Genomic DNA, 18724 nt, shown 5'->3' with positions numbered 1-18724 from the left:
TCTGTGTGGGACCTGTTTATAATTCTGATTTCTTGTCTTTATGACTGCAGTTCTCCGCTCATTTCATTGATCGTGCCACATCAATTTACAATGATATTTTATAATTTAAAAGTAGCCCTGGACAACCCAAGTTTTGGTAGGACAAAAATCTGTCATTGGTTTTCTGCACGTGTTCAGATAAGTGTGCATACGCAGACGGGTATGGGTGGCTATCTTGCATTGGCAGGAGACACATTGCTGAATGATATTAGTGGGGTGGGGAGGAGGTGCGGTCAGCTCACCCCCACCCTCCCAGAAATCCATTGGCGTGGAGCCAACATGCCCCACGCTGACCTGCTTTACAGCCATAAAGCGCTGCAGGGCTGATTGAAGAGGGCCGAGTGGGACTTCCGCCCCTCATTGGGGTGGAAGTCCTGACCAGATTAGCCGGAAGTTCCATCAGTCCTGGCAGCACCAGGAAAGCATCGGCGGTTGCTGCCGGGATTGCTGGTGAAGAGAGGATCCCAAGGCCTTGGATCCCCGGAGCAGGTAAGTCAGGGGTCTTGGGCCAGGAGGGTTTGGGTAGATTAGGGAGAGGCCGTGGGGCTGGCGGTGTGGGGGGGAGGGGGTGGATTTAAGGGAGGGAGAAGGTAGAAAGGAAGTGGGGATTCAATCTATAGGGGTCATCCCATGATCGGCAAAGGGCAGCCCCTGAAGATTGACCTCCCCCTGCCTTTTTGCTGCCTCCAAAAACCACCCCCCCCCACAATAAATCACTCAAGGGTGGGCGGAAAGGTAGTAGGATGCACACCCACCCCATTTTACATGGCTCACCGCGGGGGCACGTAAAATTCAGCCACAGAAATAAATCTGGAATAAAAAGCTAGCATCAGTTATGGTGACTATGAAAAGCACCGGATAGTTGTTAAAAACTCATCTCGTTCACTAATGTCCTTGAGGGAAAGACATTACATGGCCTGGCCGATGTGTGACTCCAGACCCATTTAGCTATGTGGCTGACTCATAATTGAGCTCTGAAATGGCCTAGCAAGGCACTCAGTTGTCTTCAGGAAGACAGCTCACCAGCACCTTCTCAGGGGCAACAGGGATTGAGCAATTAATGCTGGCCTTGCCGGTGACACCCACATCCCATGAATGAACAAGCAAAAAATCCTCCCCAAGGTGTCTGCTATGATTAGACCATCCTCAATTTCTGGCTCGATTTTAATAACGTGCATCTCTTGTGTCTATACTTCCGCTGCCAAAACACTAAAAAAAACACTCCGTGATTTCTTGAATACCCTCTCCACCCTTTACAGACTCAAGTTGATCAAATTCTGTATCCCAACAGCCTCAGGTATTAGATTATGAATGTCCATTAATCCTATTCTTACCAAGCTCCGTAAACTTCAAGTCTCCCAATCTGTCAATTTCCAGGTCGTTGTTTTCAAATCGCTCCATACCTTTACCCAATCCTAATAATAACTTGCAATAATTCTGCCTGAGTACACATCCTCTTCTGATATTGGCTACCTGCTTGACCTTCACTTCCCCTGTTCCACCACCAGTGGGCAATACTTCAATTCACCACGATGTCTCTAAGCTGCATCTCACTTCCTGCAAAAACATCTTAAAAAAACTCACTTGGCTACATTTTTGGGATAACTTTAACTTATCTCCTCCTTTCTGTGTGTCATTTTTCCCTTCTTTGTTAAGCATTTTGATTTTTTGACATGGCATTAAACAAAGAAGCAATTTTAATGCCAAAGCACTATGGGAAATAGCCTAGTCCAAAAACAATGAAAGAAACAACCAAAATAAATTCTCAAATCTGGATCCCTGTCCTGGGTCACTGCCTGTGTATCTGCATACCTATGATACCTACGGAGGAGATGGTGGTATAGTGGTAACTTCACAGGAATAGTAATCCAGAGGGCCAGGCTAATGCTCTAACGACATGGGTTCAAATGTCACCATGGCAGCTTGTGGGCTTTGAATTGAACATTCTGGAATTGAAAACTAGTCTCAGTAATGGTAATCATGAAATTATCATCGATTGTTGTAAAAACCCATGGAGTTCACTAATCTCCCTTTAGGGAAGGAAATCTGCCGTCCCTACCTGGTCTGTCCTATATGTGACTGTAGGCCTACAGGAATGTGGTTGACCCTTAACTGCCCTCTGAAATGGCATAGCAAGCCACTTAGTTCAAGGGCAATTAGTGTCAAGCAACAAATGCTGGCCTAGCCTGTGACGCCCACACCCCGTGAAAGAATAAATGAAAAAATACCTACAATCTGCTGCAACCTGGCGAAGCTACAACACAGGATACATATACACTAAACAACAGAAGCAATGTATCAGGTCAAACCTCTGCACTCCTGCCACATCTAGTTGTGAATGGTGGCCAATAATTAAGCAACAAATGGGAAGAGGAGGCTCCATGAGAATCCCCATCCTCAAATGATGGTACAGCCCATTATGAGTGCAAAAAAAAGAGAAAAATTTGCAACCTTCTTAAGCTAGAGTGCCATGTGCATAGTTCTCATGACCACCATCAGAGATACTGGTTGTCTGAGGTCAATTTGAATTGTTTCATATGATAGAGAAGCAGCAGAGTGTAGGACACAGCTCCTACAATATCCTAGCTCTTGCACTGAGGGCCTGTGTCCAAAACTAGCTGCACCCTTAGCCAAGCTGCTCCAGAATATATACAACATTGGCATCAGCTCAACAATGTAGAAAATTGTCCAGGTGTGACATGTTGACAAAAAGCAGGACAAATCCAATCTGGCTAATTACTGCCCTATCAGGCTACTCCTAGTTGGCAAAATGATAGAAGGAATTGAGACTATTAAAACAGACTATTAGGTGGCACTTACAATGATCTGGAAGTAATTTGGGAGACACAGCAAAAATTCATCCCTAGGAAGAAGAAGCATACTAAAGGGAGGACGAGGCAACCATGGCTGACAAGGGAAGTCAGGGACAGCATAAAAGCTAAAGAGAAAGCATACAATGCGGTGAAGAGCAGTGGGAAACCAGGGGATTGGGAAGCCTACAAAGACCAACAGAGGGCAACTAAAAAAGAAATAAGGAGGGAGAAGATTAAATATGAGGGTAAACTAGCCAGTAATATAAAAGAAGACTGCAAGAGTTTTTTTTAGATATATAAAGGGTAAGAGAGAAGCAAGAGTGGACATTGGGCCAGTGGAAAATGACACTGGAGAAGTAGTAGTGGGGAACAAAGAAATGGCAGAGGAACTGAATAGGTACTTTGCGTCAGTCTTCACGGTGGAAGACACGAGTAACATCCCCAAAGTTCAAGAGAGTCGGGAGGCAGAGGTGAGTATGGTGGCCATTGCCAAGGAGAAGGTGCTAGGAAAACTGAAAGGTCTGAAGGTGGATAAATCACCTGGACCAAATGGATTACACCCCAGAGTTCTGAAGGAGATAGCTGCAGAGATAGTGGAGGTGTTAGTGGTGATCTTTCAGGAATCACTGGAGTCAGGGAGGGTCCCAGAGGACTGGAAAATTGCTAATGTAACCCCCTGTTTAAGAAGGGAGTGAGGCAAAAGACGGGAAATTACAGGCCGATTAACCTGACCTCGGTCGTTGGTAAGATTTTAGAGTCCATTATTAAGGATGAGATTTCAGAATACTTGGAAGTGCATGGTAAAATATGACAAAGTCAGCACGGTTTCATCAAGGGGAGGTCATGCCTGACAAATCTGTTAGAATTCTTTGAGGAGGTAACGAGTAGGTTAGACAAAGGAGAGCCAATGGATATTATCTACTTGGACTTCCAGAAGGCCTTTGACAAGGTGCCGCACAGGAGGCTGCTCAGTAAGATAAGAGCCCATGGTGTTAGAGGCAAGGTACTAACATGGATAGAAGGTTGGCTGTCTGGCAGGAGGCAGAGAGTGGGGTTAAGGGGGTCCTTCTCAGGATGGCGGCCGGTGACTAGTGGAGTTCCGCAGGGGTCAGTGTTGGGACCACAACTTTTCACTTTATACATTAATGATCTAGATGAAGGAACTGAGGGCATCGTGGCTAAATTTGCAGATGATACAAGATAGGTGGAGGGACAGGTAGTATTGAGGAGGCAGGGAGGCTGCAGAAGGATTTGGACAGGTTAGGAGAATGGGCAAAGAAGTGGCAGATGGAATACAACATAGGGAAGTGTGAGGTCATGCACTTTGGTAGGAAGAATAGAGGCATAGACTATTTTCTAAATGGGGAGAGAATTCAGAAATCTGGAGTGCAAAGGGACTTGGGAGTCCTAGTCCAGGATTCTCTTAAGGTTAACTTGCAGGTTGAGTCGGTAGTTAGGAAGGCAAATGCAATGTTGGAATTTATTTCGAGAGGACTAGATTATAAAAGCAGGGATGTGTTGATGAGGCTTTCTAAGGCTCTGGTCAGACCACATGTAGAATATTGTGAGCAATTTTGGGCCCCATATCTCAGGAAGGATGTTCTGGCCCTGGAGAGGGTCCAGAGGAGGTTCAAGAGAACGATCCCAGGAATGAAAGGCTTAACATTTGAGGAACGTTTGAGGACTCTGGGTCTATATTCGATGGAGTTTAGAAGGATGAGGGGGGATCTGATTGAAACTTACAGAATACTGAAAGGCCTAGATAGAGTGGACGTGGGGAAGATGTTTCCATTAGTAGGAGAGACAAGGACCCGAGGGCACAGCTTCAGAGTAAAGTGCAGACCTTTTAGAACAGAGATGAGGAGAAACTTCTTTAGCCAGAGAGTGGTGAATCTACGGAATTCATTGCCACAGAAGGCTGTGGAGGCCAGATCATTGAGTGTATGTAAAACCAAGATAGATAGGTTCTTGATTGGTGTGGGGATCAAAGGTTACGGGGAGGAGGCGGGAGAATGGGGTTGAGAAACTTATCAGCCATGATTGAATGGCGGAGCAGACTCGATGGGCCGAATGGCCTAATTTCTGCTCTTATGTCTTATGGTCTTATGATCTGGTCACAGAAGTTCAGTTTGGATTCTCCCAGGATCACAGCTCCAGACCTCATCACAAGTCCCAACATTGACATAAACTGAATTCCAGAGGTGAGGCAAATGACTGCCCTTGACATCAAGGCAGTATTGAGTGTGATAACATCCAGGCTTGTGCTGAAGTGGCAAGTAACATTTGCACCATTCAAGTGCCAGGAACAGCTATCTCCACTAAGAAAGTAGCTACCCCCTCCCCTTGACATACAATGGCATTACCAGCTTTGCTGCAACTCTGATTTTTTAAAATATTATTCATTCGATGTGAGCAACACTGGCTAGGCCAGCATTTATTGCCCATCCCTAATTGCCCTTGTTCAGAGGGCATTTAGAGCCAACCACATTGGTGTGGGTCTGGAGTCACATGTAGGCCAGACCAGGTAAGGACAGCAGTTTTCCTTCCCTAAAGGGCATTAGTGAACCAGATGGGTTTTTACCATTTACCATTCGGACTTTTAATTCCAGATTTTTATTGGATTCAAATTCCACCATCTGCTGTGGCAGGATTCGAACCCAGGTCCCCAGAGCATTACTCTGGGTATCTGGATTACTAGTCCACCAACAATACTACCATGCCTTCACCTCCTCCCCTGGTTTCCATCAGGTTTCCTTCACTACTACTTCAGCACTGAAATATAGCCATATCAAAGTCACAAATAACATGTGTGATTGTGACCATGGTTTACTATCTCACCTCATCCTTCTCAACTTGCCTGCAGCCTTTGGCATAGTCACCACATCATTCTCCTCCAACACCTCTCCCTCATTGTCCAGCTGAATGGAATTGCCTTCCCTGGTTTCAATCTTAACTGTCCAGTTGTAACCAGAGAATCTCCTCTAATGTTTTCTCTTTCCTCCACTGGATGAGCCAAAATGTCCATCAATTAAATATTGAGATCATGAAAGACATTGCCCTTGGTACTGCCACTAACTATTCCCTAGCCACCAATTTCATGCCCCCGCCCTGCCCACTGACACAATCTGATCATATTTGACCCTAAATACCTTCCGACACCATATTCTCTCCATCAAAAAGACTACCTACATCTATCTTCATCATTGTGCTTCTCCACTGCTGCCTCAATCCGTCAGCTGCTGAAACCTGCTTTTCTTACCTCTGGACTTGATAATTTCAGTCTTTTCCTAGCCAACCATTCATTTTCTATCCTTTACATAAACTTAACCTCATCGAAAACTCTGTCTGCATCAAGTTCCAACCATCCATCACTACTCTGCTCACTGACCTAAGTTGGCTCACTTGCTGATCTACAACCCAGCAACGCCTTGATTTTAAAATTCTTATCTCCATGTGCAAAACCCTCTGGCCTTATTCCTTCCAATCTATAATCTCCCTGAGGCTGTAACCTATTGGGAACTTGGCATTCCTCCAACATTGGCTTCTTGCGTATCCTCACTCCCTTCACCCCATCATTGAAAGGCCTTAAGCTTGAAAATTTCCTTCCTAAACCTCTCTCTCCCTTTAGGATGGTCCTTCAACTTTTAGTCAGCTGTCCTAATGTCGGTGTCACTTTGTTCTGATTATGCTTCTGTGCAGCGTTTTGGAGTGTTTCAATACGGTAAAGACACTGTATAAATGTAAGTTGTTATTGGTATTGTATTAAGTGCCCCACTTATTCTAATGTGTAGGAGTTGTACAGTATCCCAGCTGTGCAACATATACAACCAAATATTTCAACGTATGATCATACCTTTTGCTAATCTATTTATAATGGACAATTCAGATGGTTCACGAGAGAAAAAAGTTGAGACATGACCAGGGTCTACACAGATGCCTTCCTCTAAAGTATTCTGGCCTGAGCGACAATCACGTAAACAGAGCAATGCACCTTTCTGAGTTTAAGCACCCAATATTCTACCTTTTCTCTCAAAACAAGGACCCAAATATTCTGCTACACTTATGTACCATGCTAATCAAACATTATTTGTGTCATTTACAAGAGTTACTGGGTTTAATAATTGGCAATTTTCAATTGGCAATACCATAATCCCATTCTTGGGACTATTGTGAAAGCGCCTCATTGTTTGCTTATAGGACTGAAAATTGTGTAGGATCATAGTGGAACAGACCTTTTCCTTATTCACAGGATTTGAGTGGTGCTGACAACACCAGTATTTGTTGCCCATCCTAATTACTATTGAGAAGGTGGTGGTGAGCTGCCATCTTGAACAGCTGCAGTCCATTTGGCGCACCCATGTGCTGTGAGGGAGGGACTTACAGAATTTTGACCATAAAAGTTTTGGCAATAAAGGAATGGCAATATATTTCTAACTCTGGATAATGTGGAGGAGAACTTGCAGAGGTGATGTTCTCATCTGCCTCCTGCTCATATTCTTCTAGATTGTAGAGGTTGCCTATTGGAAGGTGCTATTGAAGAAGCCTTGGCAAGTTGCTGCAGTGAATCTTGAAGATGGTACACACTGCAGTCACTGTGCACCGGTGGTGGAGGGAATAATTGTTAAGGTGGTGCCAATCAAGCAAGTTGCTTGTTATATTTCACCTCTTCTATTTTTACTTAGTTCTGTTGAAGAGTCATTTGGACTCAAAAGGTTAACTGTGTTCCTCTCTGCAGATGCTGCCAGACCTGCTGAGTTTTTCCAGGTATTTTTGTTTTTGTTTTGGATCTCCAGCATCTGCAGTTTTTTGCTTTTATTTAAGCAAGTTGCTTTGTCCTGGATAGTGTTGAGCTTCTTGGGTGTTGTTGGAGCTGCATTCATCCAGCCATGTGAAGAGTATTCCATCACGCCTTGTAAATGGTGGAAAGGCTTTGGTGAGGCAGGAGGTGAATTACGTACTGTAGCGGTTGTCTAGTTAAGTTTCTAGTCAATGACACCCAGGGTGTTGATTCAGTGATTGTATGCCATTGAGTGTGAAGGAGAGGTAATTAGGTTCTATCTTGTTGGAGATGGTCATTGCCAAGTACTTGTGTGGCACAAATGATACTTGCCACTTGTTAACCCAAGTATGAATATTGTTCAGGTCTTGTTGCGTATTGGCACAGATTGCTTCAGTATCTGAGGAGTCTCGAATGGTTCTAAACATTATACAATCATCAGCGAACATCCCCAATGATGGAGGGAACGTCATTGATAAAGTAGCTGAAGATGATGGAGCCTGGGATACTACCCTGCCCAAAGTGCTTCATACACCATACATCTGAGAACTTCACAGTGTTGGGGGGGGGGGAAGGGCAGAATGGAACCTCTCCCGGCGTGCTCCGCGCGCTATTGTTTATTCCATCCATGACGCGTGCGCCGCGTCCCTCCAATGGACGGCAAGCGTCCCTTTGATTGACGTGAACGGACGGTCCAATGGGCGAGGCTGGGTGGCGAGGCTGGGAACCCGCCTCCGCCGCTCAGGGGAAACTCGGTAATGGCGGCGGAGCTGGTGAGTGAAGTTCGGGGAATGTAAACAGTTCGGGGATTGGCGGGCGGTGGAGTGGTTTAACCGAGGCGGCGAGGTAGGGGATGGGGAGGCAGTAAAGGGGAGACAGCAGCTGTGGGGCAGGAGGGGAGACTGGGACTGAGAGGGAGAGAGTTAGAGACAGAGAAATTGTGACGTGTCCTAGCTTATTGTTGATGTGTTGTTTTTAATGGGTGACGTTTCTCCCATTCATTTCGTGACAGCTCCCGAGCTACCACCAACAATCAGATTAACTGACGCCCTTCGCTCAACTCTAATCACTTCAGCTTTTGTTTTCCTTTCGATTTATTTGAATTTGACGTTTAGGGTGATTGTTGTGGCGTCTGTTTCTGGGAATTGTGAGGGGGGAAAAAACAAGCTGGAGAATGTCGAGCAGTCAGATTGGCGTCTCTTTTGTCGAGACCATTTTGTTTTTATTCGACTTCCTTTTTTCCAAATTGTCTGCAAATTTCCTGCGGACTGATGGGACTTTAGTACCTGATTTGGTGACTAATAGCATTTTTATGGCTCGGGTGCTTACTGGGCTCAAACATTCCCCGAGTTGGTGACATATTTACTTGTCGATATTGAGCGCGATAATTGGGGCGATTCATTTTATATATATATATATATATATATATGTATATATAAATGTATGTTTTGAGAAAAAAAACTTGAACCGAAGATAATTTGTTATTAAACTGCCCTGTTACGCAGTTCTGAATGAATGAGCTGACGCGCAGGCTCACTGCCATCTACTTAGGGTGTGTGAGTCACATGATGATGTATTTAAAGTTTCTGCGTGTTTGTGAACAGAATCCAGACATTTGTTTACTGTCTGCATTTCCCCCTTCAATAAAGACTAATCTTTCGGGGGATAAAAAGCAAATCGTTTTTTTCCGCCACATTTTTAAAGCCTGCAGCTGTTTTTGAATAACTCTTTGTCTTCCTTCCTGCCCCCCCCCCAAAAAAAAACGGGACGAAAGTTGTTGATATCAGGGAGATGTTAAGAAAGGAAGCTTAAGATCTAAGAGTGACGCAGATTGTAAACGCATTTGAAGACACGCAGTTTTCTAATCAAAATAAGTTACAGCCGTAAACCAAAATGTGCGGGGGGGAGGGGGGTTTTGCTTGGCAGATCAGAAAACTCCAAAGTAAACTGAATTGAGTATTATTGCAAATTGTGTGCGTTATACAAGATTGAATGAGTAGTGGACTGTATTGGAAAAAAGGCTGAATTTCTAACTTAGTGGTTGAAAACGGTACTGCATTGAATAATGCATTGTTTATACAATTGAGGCCAAAAATTAAAATGAATGGATGATAGTAAGAATAACTTAAAGGTCTATGGGAGACCACACATGTTTATATTGTACAATAACTTAGCCAGACATATCATTATTACCTAATAGCAGAATTGAGGTGTTTTGGTTTGCTTATCATTTATCCATGAGCAGCTTTTTAATAACAGCAGCAAGCAGACCAAATGCTTGACTTTCATTTGTTGTTCTTAATTTGTTCACTTGTATGAAGCACATACATTCACTGCACATACCAGGAAGTAGAATGCACAGAACTTTTCACTTTTAAGTTTACAGAGTGAAATAATGATTGAGACATACACGTGGGAGTAATAATAAACTTTGCATTTTTTTTAAAAATGATTTTTTTTATCATAATCTAGACATTTCTGCAAAAATGAATTTAGTTTTCAGGGACAGTGAAGCTGTTCAGTACATTTAAGAACCGAATTACACCGTATTCAACAATGTGTATTTTTTTTTAAAAGGATTGTTCTTCTCCTTGATTATTTGGGGTCGCCAAACCATGGCTTATGCTGTGATTGTACGACAGGACAGGGTGAGGAGGCAGGCCCCATGTCTACTTCAGCCAGAACGGGAATTGAACTCCATACTGTTGGTGTTATTCTGAACCACCACACTAACCGTCTAGCCAACTGAGCTAACGGGCCACTCCAAGGGCCCTTACAGTGACAAAAAAGGCAACTTCTCATCAGTTCAGTGATTTCTACTTGATTGCAGCCTGGGGAACTTCAACACTGTCCTCCATGGGGAATTGTAGGATTACTGACAGTAGCTTCTGAATTTCTGCATTTGACTACACATGTGTGGACTCCAGAAGTTGCTACTGGTTTCAGAGGAATAATGATTGTGTATGTTGACTGTTTGCTGTCATTACTATTGCAGATCTGGGCCAGTACTTGAAATGAACAATACTTAGCCTGTTAGCATCAGTAGAATCACTGCAAGGCCCAGAAATGGAAAATCCTAGAAATATTTAGCAGCCTTATCTAAAACAGACCTGAAAAAAGGAAAACAAAGTTTAATATTTCAGCTGCTGACCTTTATTGAAAGTAGAAAACAGACAAACTCCACATTTTAATTGAACAACTTGAAGTGGAGAGAATAACAAATGAAAGTGAAGCATTTGGTTTGATTCTGTTGTTGTAAAAAGCAGCTGATGGGATAAATGATGAACAAATCAAAAAACCTAAATTCTGCTATAAGATTAAAATGATTTGGCTGGTCAAGTTATCATATAAATGAATGGTCCCCCATTTACCTTAAATAAGTATGTAAAATTGGAAATGTGGATAATACACCTGACTTGATGAACGATCACAACCCACAAAACGGTCTTTAAGATGTTGTCCTGGATTACTTGTATACCTTTTCTGATCTATGTCACTAAATATGGTGAAATAAAGCAAATGTGTTGTGCATTTACATAGGCCTAAACTGTTGACTCTTATATTTGGAATCACCTCTATTGATTGACTTCCAGACAAGAATATGTGATTCATTTAGCAGCTATTTGAAAATTAAGACACGAAGCAACCTTTGTGATGTATTGGATGTAGCAGAAAAGGTATAAGTCTGAATAACCCAAAATAAATTGCTTACTGACAATTAATGCTTATGACCTCTAGAGCTTGTATATGGTCATCAAACAAACTATTTGATTTTTATGCTGAATGTGACAAAATATATGCAGTTAATGAATTATTTTCAAATACAAATGAGGGTATGTGGTCACCTCTGTTTGAACTGATGAGAGTCAAGTGAGTCACTGGTAATGTTAGAGAAAAAGGAACCTCAAGGTTATTAAAGAGTCGATGAGGTGTGTGATAATGAATCCCTGCAATTATCAAACTTATTACTGTCAATATCTATTAATGCCCCATTTACTTTGGTAATTACAGCATTATGACATAGGTGGCAAATTTTGCTATAAAGATGTGATTTATTGCATTTTTATTTTGCTTCAAGTAGTACAAAATTGTCGCCATATTGTTTTGTGCCTGGTGGTTTCCCCAGTGGACAGTGCGACAACATTTAAGACTCCAGAATTAAGCTGTATGTATAAGTAACAGCAATTCAGGAACTATTTCAAGCGAACTATTTTGAGGGGCTTATGGTGCATACTCTGAGTGCGTTGGGCAAGGATGGCCAGAGAATGGCATTTTGGGCTGGTAAACCAACTCGCTGAGACCAAAGAAATTCAGTTCAATTTGAACTGTTTTTTATATATTCATTGTTTTGTCCTTTTTATGGGGGGGCCTGAAGGTTTTGAAAGTGCTGCTCTTAACACTGTCACCTTAATGGTGAATAAAACCAAAACCATAACACTTAGGATCCTGTTGACATGTTTCATTGTTCAGTGTCATAAACTGAAGAGTTGGTGCCATTAATTGGGAAACCCCCAAATCAGTTCTTTGACCTACAGTATGAGGCCATGGTAAGAAGTGTAAAGAAGGAAACTCATGAATGAAAAAAATTTAGTATTTCATAAATATACAGATGGAATTAATGCATGAAATGTGGCACTTATGACCATCTCAAATTATGCAGGGTCACTATCATGTGGTTTTCAGAAGTGTATTAAGATTTGGAAATTATTACAGAATGACATTGCTATTACATTAAACTGATTTAGGAGTCAAAAGGTAATTAAATTGAGATTTTGTTAATAATTGGATTGAAGTAGAACAGTTCTGTTCACTACCACGCAATGATATATAGACATCTTGCTGTTGCAACACCTGATAACTAAATTAGAATTCAGTTTGTGGTTCTTTTAGATCTCGCTTTTGATGCATTGGAGTGAAGATTGTTGTGTTGCATGCCATAGTTGGGAGGAACACCGGCAGTGAATGTACAAACCACAACTGGCTAGAGCTTTCAGATTCATGGTGCTGACTGCTGTTTGCCATTTCCCACTTAACCCAAGCACAGTCTTGTGGGAGCCAAGGAGCAGCTGCACTGTGAATGGTAATTCAGAATAAATAACTCGTGGACCCTATCTTGGCCCATTACATGAATCAAAGGTTGCATTATTTCTGAGTTGGCTGCATTAATTTGCTAATTTTCTTGTTTAACTTGTGGGTGGGCTGAAATTAGGAGTTGTATACTATCCCTTAGTGCCATGGAAGTTACACTGAGAAAATGAGTCTGCTGACATAGGAGAGTTACTGGTTCTGAAGTTTCCAAATTCAACACCAGTCTCTCCGCCCCCCCCCCCCCCCCCCCCCCCCGGCCCCGACCATGGCTTAGTGGACTTCTTAGAAACAATGTCATTCAAATTTGATTTCAGATGGGCACTTAAAGTCAAAAGACAGAATTTCTCACCATTAATTGATTGGTTCTGTGACTGTAATGGAGTATATTATCTACGCATTTTAAACGTGTGCATCAATATTTATTGAAAAAGCCATTAAAATGTTGTAGAAAATGAGCTGAGTTTTAACAGAAGTGCCAAACAAGCTCTTTGAATTGGTTCAGCTATGACCTGGAACAACAGCCATCTCCAAAAGGAAATCAGCTGTGCTACATTTTTATCAATTTGGTGAACTTTACTCATGTAAACTAACATTTCTGTAAATGTATTTCAGCTACTGGCATGGCTGTGGGGACTAAAACAAACAGATTTGGAATGCCTTAAAATGGGTTTCTAACACATGTTGCAAAATACTTCCTGCTGCTATATTTGTGATGCTTCTTTTACATTTTTGTTATAAATGTCTACGCAGAACCTTTACTGTTAAAACACTGTTTATATTAGCATTTATAATTTTATCAAAATATACACTAACTTATTTGATTTTCTCAATTTTTATTAAATCATTATCCAAGAGGAGTTAAATTCAGCATATGCTCCAAAACTTTATTTTTTCATGCAGCTCTGATAAGATCAGCACTGTTTTGTTTGGGGCAGGTATTGATGGAGGATGGAACTGTGTTTTAAAATAATTAGAATACTGGCATGTTGGCTTTAAATAGCATTTTCTATTAATTCAGACAGTTTGCTATTGATGCAGAAGGGAGAGACATTACAATGATTAAATTGTTAGTGGTATTTAGATATAATGGTGCATGTGCAATGTCCCTCAGTTCTGCGTTCTGTGTATTGCACACAAGTTGTTGCTTTTGTCTCCCAGCAGCTCTGTGAGCCAAATGGGCTGGAGGATTTGTAATGTACTACATCATATCTTGTAAGGTATCCTTAATTTTTTTTTCTGAGGGGTGGGTGGTGGTGGTGGTGTTGGCATAATGTTAGAATCTTTTGTAGTCTCTTATGTTTCTTCTCCCAATTTTGAATTGGTAATGTCTTAGTAAGACCACTGTTCACTTGTAATCTGTAAAATTGAAAAGAAGATGGGAAAATTGAAGGGAGCTCGAAAAAGTGAGATGAAAGAAGTAAGAAAGTACAATGATAAATTTAGTGTAGTACTACAGCACCAGTATTGCTCAGCTCAATTCTAACTTTGAATATCCTATACTTTTGAAACGTGGAGGAAAGGTGGTAGGAAAGGAAATTTTGATTTTAGAATAGGAAGCAAGTGGCAGGAAATACTTGGTAAGATGTTATTTGCATTCTATAAACCCAGAACACAATATTTAGTTTAAAGGACTATTATTACCCCAATGGGGAGTTTCTAGTTCAGTTTTGTTCCTGGAATAGTTTACTCTGAAAACTTTGTTGCCATGCCAATGCTACAGCTGATGTGTTTAGTATAATTTTTTTCAACTTAAATCTATGTAGATTGATGAAAATGTTTTAATGCTTGCTGATGCTGTTACTGTAATTTTTTTTCTATAAGCTGGTAAATTGATAAATAAGGGAAAGGATATTAAGACATCTGAACCTATCTCTTTTGGAGAAATGTTCTTGCAGAAATCTTGAATTTGAGGCTTTCCTATTTTCCTGGGTAAAGTGCTGTTAAGATAACCCTCTCTGGCTGAAACAGATCAAGTTGAAACTGTCTAGCTGGCACAAAGTTTGTGAAATGCAGAGCCATTTGATAGGTTTGTACTTATTCTGTTAGGTCTTAAATTTGGTAAATGGAAAAAGTTCCTTTTGAAGAGTGAGAAGTATTCCCTAAGCATTCATCTCTCTTGTCTTTCCTTTCCTCTCCAACGCCCTTGAAGACATTTTTGTCTCTCAAATCCATTCCCATCTTTCCAAAACTCCATGTTTGAATCCCTCCAAACAGGTTTCTGCTCTGACAGTACCGAAACAGCTCTTAGCAAAGTTACAAATGACATCCTATGTGATGGTGACAAAGGCAAACTTTTCCTCCTTTTCAATCTACAGCCTTAGACACAGTTGACTACACCATCCTCCTTCAATGTCTCTCTAGTGTTGTCCAGCTTTGTGGGACTGCCTTCGCATGACTCAATTCTTAGCTAACTAATCGTAGCCAATGACCTAATATCTCCTTATGTGTCATACTTTGTTTTATGGTGCTCCTGAAGCATCTTGGGACATTTTATGACATTAAAAGTGCTATATGAATATTAAATTATCAGATGTAAGTTATACAGCATTTAAATAACAAGGCTGTTTCACTAATGAGGAAAAACACGCAAGATGCATAACAGCTCACCTGGCAACTCCATCAGCTAGTTTTAATGGGTCTTATTTTTTAATGCTGCGCTTTGTAAACTGACATCAAAAAGAAGTAAAGAAAAAATGTTAGATAGGAGAGTGTAATAGCATCTGTGTTAACCTGCTGGACATACATCTTGCCTCTTTGCTGTTCTCTGTATGTTTCTTCAGTTTGTTATAACAGAATCAGTGTGATCTAACAGCGAAATTCTGTGTATTTTACCTTTTTGCCCATTTATTGCTTTCATTTTATTTTGCTTCCCCCATATTTATGCACTCGAAAGTTCCATCATTAATTAGCTTTTAAGAAAAAGAACCTTCAAAACTCTTACTTGTTTTGAAATTTATTTAACTCTTCTACAGTTCCAGTTAACTGTCCATGTGCATTTTCTCATCTAATGAAGCATACCACATATCATTTATTCCTGTTTGTTACAGAGCTAAATGCTTAATTTGAATTATTTTGTTTATAATGAAAGTATGATAACTGTTGCATAAACCTAAATTTAAGTCCAGATAATGCTTTCCATATTAAGTGCATCTGCAAAGGACAAAGTAATAAAACAATGCATAACTGTCATCTTTTATATCAATAAAATGTGTTTCCACGCTTCCTGTCCACATTTATGAAGGAATCCACTTGCTATAGGGGTGTAATCACAGTGACAAGTATATGTGAGCAGTTTCCATTGTTAGATAAATGTGGACATAGAAATTTATAATTGAGAAATAAAAATAAGGACAGAATGCATGACCCTAAAATTTGACTGAAGTATGTTGCCTTGCCCTGGAGCAATTATCTTGTGCTCTGTAATGTTGCTCCACCTGTTTTTAACTTGTCATATGCAAAGCGACAGGTGATCAACTAGTCATTTGAAAAAAACAACAATACTGAAATTCTCAAATATGGTTGTGCTGCCAACAACTATTGTCTAAAGATTGGTTTCTGAATGTTTACCTTCTTTGCTATTATTGTTTTCTCCATCCAATCACATGCAAGCAAAATCCAATCCTTGAACTTAATTTATGAGTTTTAAATGTGGTTTCCTTCATACATTTGAGCTACAAGTATAGTAATTCCAGATATTTCATATGTTATTCATTACTTTGTATTTTTTTGTTCAAGTCAACTGAAGTCCAATGGCGTAACATGGTGTGGGACATGAAAACAAAATGTACACCTAACAGAGTGCAGAAAGTTCAGTTTGTAGTCGACAAAAGAATTTCTGGAATGGATGATTCATTTGAGTTATTAAAGTGTAATGAAGATTTACCTTCATCACCCGGAAATGCGAATAATGACCAGAATATGGAATATGGTGAGCCATTAAAAAAATTATATATGCTTTGATTAATGTATGTTGATCCAGGTAAACTGTCAAGATGAAAGCTTGCTCCCTACTTTGCATGTGAAATAAAGTGGCGTTCAGCTAATGTAAAATTGCTGTATTCATATAGCAGCTTTAAGATCTTGTGCACTGAGTTTTCTATTGTGAATTATAGTAAATTGTATTTCATAGTTGTATGTATGGTTCCAACTTGCAGCACTCAGTTTGTCTTTGTACTGTAATGGCAAGCTGAGTTGAGTTTCTATCTTTCACTTTATAATAATTTGCCTTTCTCCCCATTCTTCTCCAAAAATCTAACAGATTTCACTACAGTCATTAGTTTGCTGCAGTGTTTTTCACTTGTTCATTCTGAAAGTCATACCAGTTGTGAGATTTAAGAAATGTAAGCAAATTACATTGGAGAACTGGAAGATGAAACATATAAAAATATCTAGAAAAAGAGCAGGGAAATTTTATTGAAGCAGATAATTCTGTTGGAAAAGCTAGCACAAGCACAATGTCCCAAATGCTTCCATCTATAGCAAACATTGCACCAGTCCAGTAACATGTTATGATTACCTGCTGCTGTTGTCTTCCCAGCAGACTTAATATTGGAAACATAATTGTAGCATGCATTAGGTAGCTGATTATCTTTTTGACAATTGTGTTTTTATATTTATAGTGTCATTTTTATTTAGATAGGTCTTGTTCAATTTCTTTAAATGGAGATTACGTTGATTATGTTGATATTTTTAGCATAGAAACAGGATATTTGGCCCAACTGGTCTATGCCAGTGTTTAAGCACTAAATAAGCCACCACCTCAATCTGCTTCATTTGCCCCAATCAACATATCATTGAATTTCTCTCCTTTATGTTCTTCCCCATCTGTCTCTTAAATGCATCTATTCTATTCGTTTGGATACAGGTTTCTGAATTTGGATTCTGAATGTTCTGGAGCCTTTTGCTTAAAAAAGATGGATAAATGTGGTGAGGATCTTTGACATTTGAATGTATAAAGCACTTATTAGACTTTGCTATCATTGCCTACTGATTGCCACAATTTGGCTAAATCATCAGACCCTCGAAGATTCCTGCTTATTATGAAGTCACTGCTCTCTCACTGGATGCAGAATTTCAGGCATGCAGCGTAAGCATAAACTACTTTTATGTCAATTATTGTACAACCAAATGCAGAGTAAAACTCCCTCAGTTCTAATCCAGCCGTGCCCCTCAGGAGAGCTGCCTCCACTGTACCAGTGTGGTTTTTTTTTACTATTGCCAGTAATTCTGTGGATTTTGAGTGAGATTACCAATTAGATCCTGGTTAGGACCAATGTTTATAGATCTTAGCCCAATAGGAATTGGATTGATACAACCCAAAATCATTTTGATCACACACATTCCTTACAGGGCCAGGGAAAGAAATCATGTGCCCTGGAGCTTTTCCTCTTTCTGGGCCCCTTATTTCCCATACACAAACCCCCCTCTTCCCCATTCTCTCTCCCCCCGCCCCCTGCACTTAACCCTTTCCCTCAGATCATGTGTGTTTCTCTCCCCCTCCCCCTTCAAGATTCACCAATCAATTCAACAGTCACAGAAAGGTACTAGTAAAATGATAATGTTCATTATTGGCATCTGGTTACAAGTATCATTCAATATAAATGCAGCATGGGTCATTAATATTAAGCGCCCCAGTGATATGTTGCAGCATTAGTTTGTGTGTCCTATAGTTGATCCCACCACAACTATTAAATAGACCAGAGAACACAAATTTTACCTTATCAGCATCATGCAATATTGTTAATTTGACAGGAAAATATCCTATTGTTTATAACACTGTGCAGACTGATTTCGGTGACTGCCTCAGCCCTCATGAACATGTTCTACACATTGCACCATATGAATATGGTGACAGTAAATTCATATTTGGGGGAAAGATTAATACTTGCAATGCAGATAAACTGCACAAGATTCTTTCCATTCTGTAGAAGTAAAAGAAGACTTTCTCCTGCTTGGGTGCATGATATTATTCAATATAATTGTTTCATAGGATAAGTGTAATTGGATT

The 18724-nt window shown here is 40.5% G+C and overlaps 1 protein-coding gene across 10 annotated transcripts in view; it reads left to right on the top strand.

Moving 5' to 3' along the window:
• The first annotated feature begins 342 nt into the window (after positions 1–342).
• hbp1 (HMG-box transcription factor 1) overlaps positions 343–18724 on the top strand; it is a 66513-nt gene continuing 48131 nt past the window's right edge. For 2 of the 10 annotated variants that reach the window (XM_078553423.1, XM_078553421.1), the window contains exons 1-2: positions 8335–8402; positions 16453–16645. In XM_078553423.1, the coding sequence (XP_078409549.1) occupies positions 8388–8402; positions 16453–16645 (208 nt within the window). In that variant the 5' untranslated portion in view covers positions 8335–8387. Of the gene's footprint in view, positions 529–8334; positions 8407–10206; positions 10595–12673; positions 12710–13875; positions 13935–16452; positions 16646–17581; positions 17644–18724 lie in introns of those variants that run through there. The other 8 variants (XM_078553418.1, XM_078553422.1, XM_078553420.1 and 5 more) reach the window with 8 other exon arrangements.

Source organism: Cetorhinus maximus, chromosome 12 (assembly GCF_964194155.1).
Source record: "Cetorhinus maximus chromosome 12, sCetMax3.hap1.1, whole genome shotgun sequence".
In the NCBI taxonomy this organism is placed as follows: Eukaryota; Metazoa; Chordata; class Chondrichthyes; order Lamniformes; family Cetorhinidae; genus Cetorhinus; species Cetorhinus maximus.
Note: the sequence above shows the minus strand (reverse complement) of the source record. Positions and strands in the feature narration are given on the sequence as shown.